This window comes from Panulirus ornatus, chromosome 1 (assembly GCF_036320965.1).
Source record: "Panulirus ornatus isolate Po-2019 chromosome 1, ASM3632096v1, whole genome shotgun sequence".
Taxonomy (NCBI): Eukaryota; Metazoa; Arthropoda; class Malacostraca; order Decapoda; family Palinuridae; genus Panulirus; species Panulirus ornatus.
The window spans coordinates 83856599-83863649 of record NC_092224.1 but is presented as its reverse complement, the minus strand read 5'-3'; the positions used below and the strand labels follow the sequence as shown (position 1 = coordinate 83863649).

Below are 7051 nucleotides of genomic sequence, written 5' to 3'. Positions count from 1 at the left end.
TGTGGTTGTGGATGTGATCAAGAGAGGCTTGGAACAAGACGATCATACCTACCCCAGCACTGAGGCAAACACCTCTAAATGTTATCATGTATTGCTTCTCACAAACCTGTACTGTAGCAGCTTGAAGATTAAACTGGTCACCGCCTCAAGAATTCTTATAAGAATTTAGATTCTATTTATCGGTCTTCAACACCAATGATTAACTGGTCTTCAACACCACTGATTAACTGGTCTTCAACACCACTGATCAACTGGTCTTCAACACCACTGATCAACTGGTCTTCAACATCACTGATCAACTGGTCTTCAACACCAATGATCAACTGGTCTTCAACACCACTGATCAACTGGTCTTCAACATCACTGATCAACTGGTCTTCAACACCAATGATCAACTGGTCTTCAACACCACTGATCAACTGGTCTTCAACATCACTGATCAACTGGTCTTCAACACCAATGATTAACTGGTCTTCAACACCACTGATCAACTGGTCTTCAACACCAATGATCAACTGGTCTCCAACATCATTGATTAACTGGTCTTCAACACCACTGATCAACTGGTCTTCAACATCACTGATCAACTGGTCTTCAACACCACTGATTAACTGGTCTTCAACACCACTGATCAACTGGTCTTCAACATCACTGATCAACTGGTCTTCAACACCACTGATCAACTGGTCTTCAACATCACTGATCAACTGGTCTTCAACACCACTGATTAACTGGTCTTCAACATCACTGATCAACTGGTCTTCAACACCACTGATCAACTGGTCTTCAACATCACTGATCAACTGGTCTCCAACATCATTGGTTAACTGGTCTTCAACATCACTGATCAACTGGTCTTCAACACCACTGATCAACTGGTCTTCAACACTAGTGATCAATTGGTCTTCAACACCACTGTTCAACTGGCCTCCAACATCACAGATTAACTGGTCTTCAACTCCAATGATCAACTATAGGTTAGGCAGCAATACCGGGGGTAATAAGTAAAAGATGGAAGCAAAAAGAATAGAAAGATGAAAACAATGGAAAAATATCAGTGAGAGGCGAGGAGTATGGGTGACTGGAAGGAAAGACAAGAGAGAGAGAGAGAGTGAGGGAGGCGGGATGACAGAATGAAACCATCAATAGACTGGATAATAAAGATATAAACAAACAGACGATAAAACTTTTTTTTTTCCAGTTCTATAAGAATGGAGTGTCTTGTCCCTGTACCCACCCTCTCTCTCTCTCTCTCTCTCTCTCTCTCTCTCTCTCTCTCTCTCTCTCTCTCTCTCTCTCTCTCTCAGAATCAGAAATTAGCATTTTGTCTGGAGAACTGCCGATATGCAACGTATAATTACATCATGTGATCTGAATCCATTTCGCAAACTCAAACTAGTTTTTTTTTCCCCATCCGCTGTGCAATAAAGATGGCGCCTGATTTGCACATATTATCACTGGCATTTATTTAGGAATATTATAACAACTTGGCCGCTTTGGCAACGACCGTGACACTATATATATATATATATATATATATATATATATATATATATATATATATATATATATATATATATATATATATATACATATCATGCACCAACTGATATAATTAACAGATTTAGCACAGAAAAATGTAAGCTGCCCTGACGGATATATGGTAAGTTCAGCAGAAAGATCAACACAAAAAGTTTTAACGCTGTAGGTAAGAGCATTTCTGCCCTGAACTTCACACACACACACACACACACACACACACACACAGAAGTGAAGGAAACTATGTTTATGGACAGAATTTATGATCGTATATCAAAGGTTTAATATAATTTAAGATTCCTTATGTTCACAGGCTCAAACTTTTATATGTATTATATTATGTTATATCTTATCTTTCATCTTAGACGCTTCTTAACATGGTAATACGCCCTGCGATCCGGTAATGTCAGATTTTCAGGTTCGTTAATCCTAAGATTTGTGTCATCTACAAACAAAATATCGTAGCAGCCGCTGTATTCAGGTTTAAATCCTTTAAGGTTCTAAATTCTACTCTCAAATTTAGTGTTTTCGAGTCTATAGCTTCTATCTAACCTTATTCCTTATTTCAAAATCCCATGCCATGTACATGTTAAGAGAATGTTAGGTTACAAGAAATTATTTTAGAAATACTTAATCAATAACTGCTTCTTGTTCATAAGATATATAAATATGCAGGTGCTCTAATTCTATAAAGGATTTCTAATGTTAGGTTTCTCTCTCTCTCGTCTATAGATTGCATCAAGACGGGCAAGCTTTACACCGTGTGGGTACCAGCCCGTCGCCACGCCCAGCACAAGAGAATCGAACGTCCATTGGTGGAGTCCGCCGTGACGTCATATGGCAACGTGGAGTATGATTGGATGAGCGCTCATTACAACAGAACGACTGACAACATCTACTTGCTCTCGTTCCCGGAGAAAGTGAACCAAAGAAAGGGAATAATATGCGTGAGGAAGCCAGACCAGCAGTAATAACTGACACAAAACTGTCCCGTGCTACGGCGAGAGTAAAGTATCAGATGTTCAGTGTTTAAGCTTAGGCGGGAAACGTTTAAAAATGTCACCCCTTAATACCAACACTGTTAATTTACTAGTCTCTGCATATTTTTTTTTTTCTCTCTGTCTGTCTCCTTAAAAGAATAGTATTTACACGTCCTGTGACATTATCTGTTTGTCTATACATGGATGATGTTGGAGAATCAACCTCAACCCACAGAACACTTGTACTGATGTACCCGAGCGTTTGGAGGATAACGAATCATAAACGGAGAGGAACGATTAGCCTTGTCCCTTCCTTGATTGGTTCCCTGTTGTTCCTGCGTCCCGCTACTTTCGCCCATAGAGAGAGCAGGTCCTGCCCGATGAATCCAGTCGGAAATTTGACCGGATTCTGCGCGCACGACTAGAACAATTCAATACAATCTCACACGCAAAAATGTATGTGATGTTGACATGCGAATTATGTGATGTTGATATGCGAATTTCACGTAATTTATCATGAGAATGCCAGGAAGGACCAGAAAGTTTTTTGCCGTAAGTAAGAGCAGCAAGACGCATGAACAACTGGGTACATCCCCACTGGAAATTAGCGATATTTGGCAAATTTAGTCAGAAACCAGCCAATCAAATGACGGTATCTATCGGGCGATGCATGTTGTCCCTCTCTCTGGCTACAGGGGTACCAATTTGTGCCCCCAGCCTCCCTCCAAGTAACTGTACACCCGCCGAATTCTCCTTCAAGGCTGTGATAGCTTGATCCCTTGATGTAGGCAAACTGGAACTCTCTCTTGAACTATGAAGGAACAAATGATATGGGGTTAAATGTTACACCTCACTGGGAGGCAAGGATTTCGACCGTTTTTCAATTGTTACACATATCCTACATCTAGCCACACCCAACACCAGAAATAGATCATACACTAGTTCAGTATGACTGAGATCATACACTAGTTCAGTATGACTGAGATCATACACTAGTTCAGTATGAATGAGATCATACACTAGTTCAGTATGAATGAGATCATACACTAGTTCAGTATGACTGAGATCATACACTAGTTCAGTATGACTGAGATCATACACTAGTTCAGTATGAATGAGATCATACACTAGTTCAGTATGACTGAGATAATACACTAGTTCAGTATGAATGAGATCATACACTAGTTCAGTATGAATGAGATCATACACTAGTTCAGTATGAATGAGATCATACACTAGTTCAGTATGAATGAGATCATACACTAGTTCAGTATGACTGAGATCATACACTAGTTCAGTATGAATGAGATCATACACTAGTTCAGTATGAATTAAACCACACATTCAGTATGAGTGAGAACAAAGTTCAGTATGAGTGAGAACAAAGTTCAGTATGAGTGAGAACAAAGTTCAGTATGAGTGAGAACAAACACAGGTGTAGTATGACAAAGATCGCCTATTCACACACGCAGAGACAACAAACGAACACATGTACAGTGTGAACAGATGAACACTTGAACAAGAACATAACTATGCGAAGAAGAATCATTGAAATGAAATACTGAACACAGATCACGTGAATTAATCACACAAAACTGAGTACATACATCATCAAACCTGGTTGATTAATGGCGATGTTAATATATTTAACATGTGTTTACCCGCTTTAAAAAAAGAGCTATTCCGGTGGATGCGTTCCTCTCCTGTGGTATGAAGGATGTTTCTAACATGTGTTCTGTCGGGGGACCTAGAATTTAACATGTCAATTCTAAAAGTTATGGAACGGATTATGTGTGACTGCCTCTGATAACTGGAGTTTATTTCTTAAATTTAACATGTTGGTTAGGAGGTTATGAAATGTGATACTTGTGTTAAATGTATTTTTTTTCCTTATCCTGTATTTCAACATGTATAATAAACATGTGTTCCTTTATATTTTTCTGTCTTAGGTTTAACAGACTATGATGATATGTGAGCCTAGTGTTAAACTTTTGTGGTGGTCCAGATTTAACAAATAGAAAGACTCTGAAATGTGAACCTTATGTTAAAACTTTTCTGATCTAGATTCAACTATGTATATAGAAAGACTTTACAGTGTAAACCAAGTCTAAAATCTTCAAATTCTCTCTCTCTCTCTCTCTCTCTCTCTCTCTCTCTCTCTCTCTCTCTCTCTCTCTCTCTCTCTCTCTCTCTCTCTCATGGGTTTAACAAATGAAAAAAGAAGAAGAATGGCTTTGAACTGTTAACCTTATGTTAAAATCTTTAACACGACACTCGAGACGTGTTGGAAAGCTTTGAAGTGTGGTAGGAAACATTACAGACTGGTATGGGAGTGACACTTCTGTTTTACTGTGTTGTATCTACCACAGATAAGATAATGACCATACGATCCTATTGTTCGCCATTGGCAGATTACCTCGTCATACACCATCAGGTCTGGGTGTTATCTGTCCTACCTATGTTCTCCCCATGAAGTGTCCTTCAGTAGTTAACCTTATCATGGTCTGTTATCTGTCCTTTTCATGTACTGTCCTTCAGTAGATAACCTTATCATGGTCTGTTATCTGTCCTTTGCATGTACTGTCCTTCAGTAGATAACCTTAATCATAGACCACCAGGTCTTCTGTTATCTGTACTTCGCATGTGCTCCCATGTACTGTCCTTCAATAGGTAACTTTTATCAAAGACCATCAGGTCTCCTGTTATCTGTCCTCCCCATGCACTATCCTGTAGAAGATAACTTCGACGTGGGATCACAAGATCTGTTATCTCTCTTCCCCAAGTATTGTCCCCTCAGCAGATAACATCGCTCTGGGTTCATCTGCGCCCGTGTTATCTGACCTTCCCATGTACCCCCTAATGACTAGTCATGGAAAATTCATTGATGTCCCCCACTTGACGCTAGAGAGTAATACGGGAAAGTGATGGCAGTATCTTAAACCACAGAAAAGTGATCTAACATACATTTCTCTCTCACTGTGGAAGGCTATTCGCTGAAATGATCTAATCTGAAGAGATAATTAAATGTATTATTTATATGTTAGTTATTGACTGTACTTCTGTCCAAGCATACAACAAGATTATCTGTCAGTTATTGACAGTATTTCTGTCCAAGAATACAACAAGGTTATCTGGATGATAATAAATGTAAAAAAAAAAATAATTTTGCAGTAGTGATAAAGTATATTTTTTTTGGAGATGAATTGCAGCTAATGTTGTAAAAGTTGTGTTGTGTTATGTCTATCAGTAATATGTGTATAAGAGTTACGTAACATCATGGTTATCATGCACTTGTATGTGGACAATCAATTTTGTAATGTTCTTTGAACTTTTCCATGATTTAAAGTGTCTTTGTCTGAGCAAAAAGTGTAGAAGTTCCATTAAGTTGTATCGTAGTGACATATATATTATGTAGTTATGACGAATCGTATCTATTTTTCTCCTCCTTCAAGATTGTACCGTAGTAAGTAGACATATCTAGATCTATCTCTCTTGTATTCTTGTTTCCTCATCTTGTGTCTAATTAGTCCATGTCTCTCTCTCTGTCGAAGCAAAGGTTTAGAAATTGTCTTCCTTTGTGTTGTAGAAGAAGGAGGAGGATGTTGATGTTGTATTATATAGAGTTAAGGTAAATTATGAGTTTGTTTTTGTCTCATGAGAAAGTAGTTGTATTTTAGATGAGTTTTCCTTGTATTTCTTGCTTGATGTTTCCACGTTTGTATTATTCCAAGCAATTTTATAGTTGAAAATATATGGCATACCTGCATGGAACAGCATCGCTAACTGACACACACCCATACACACACACACACACACACACACACACACACACACACACACACATCATCTATCTATCTATCTATCTGTCTAACTTTATCAGTCTATCCATCCATCTCTCTCTCTCTCTCTCTCTCTCTCTCTCTCTCTCTCTCTCTCTCTCTCTCTCTCTCTCTCCCCATGACACTTTATTTCATATCCCATTATATAGTACTTTTAAGTTTAAAGTCTATATATATATATATATAAATATATATAAATATATATGTAAATATATATGTGTGTGTGTCCAGTGTATCCTCTGAGTTGAAATAAAGATGTTATTTTATTATCACTGAGTTCTATTTTATAATCCAATATAATGAATCAGCGAAGACATTGTGTGTGTTGTGATGACTGGTATGGCTACAATGACAGCACTCACACATGATGGAAGGTTGACCTCCCTCGGAGGCCCAGCTTTTCTCTGTCTGACAGTCGCCACTTGCGACCTTTCTGTGATGATGTTAAAGGCCATGATGGTATGTCACTTACCAAGGTTCCGTCTCCTTGTCACCGACAGAAGAAAAAAAACATTTTCGGACATGGTCCCCACACAAGACATGTTGCTACTAAGATTATGCTGGGGTTATGTGAAGACGTTTGCCAGCTTTACCCCCAAATGAAGCATCATCCCCTAACTTGGTAGACACTCCGTTCTCGTTGGAACCAACAGTGCCATTCGTGGGAGATCAGAGGATGTCGTAGATAAGCGT

The 7051-nt window shown here is 38.6% G+C and overlaps 1 protein-coding gene across 1 annotated transcript in view; it reads left to right on the top strand.

Annotated features, from left to right (window-relative positions):
* The window catches only part of LOC139750242 (uncharacterized), a 126878-nt gene extending 120251 nt beyond the window's left edge, over positions 1–6627 (top strand). Inside the window, exon 4 of the mRNA XM_071664752.1 lies at positions 2272–6627. Within this exon, the coding sequence (XP_071520853.1) occupies positions 2272–2510 (239 nt within the window). The 3' untranslated portion in view covers positions 2511–6627. The remainder of the gene's footprint in view (positions 1–2271) is intronic.
* Positions 6628–7051: the final 424 nt, after the last annotated feature.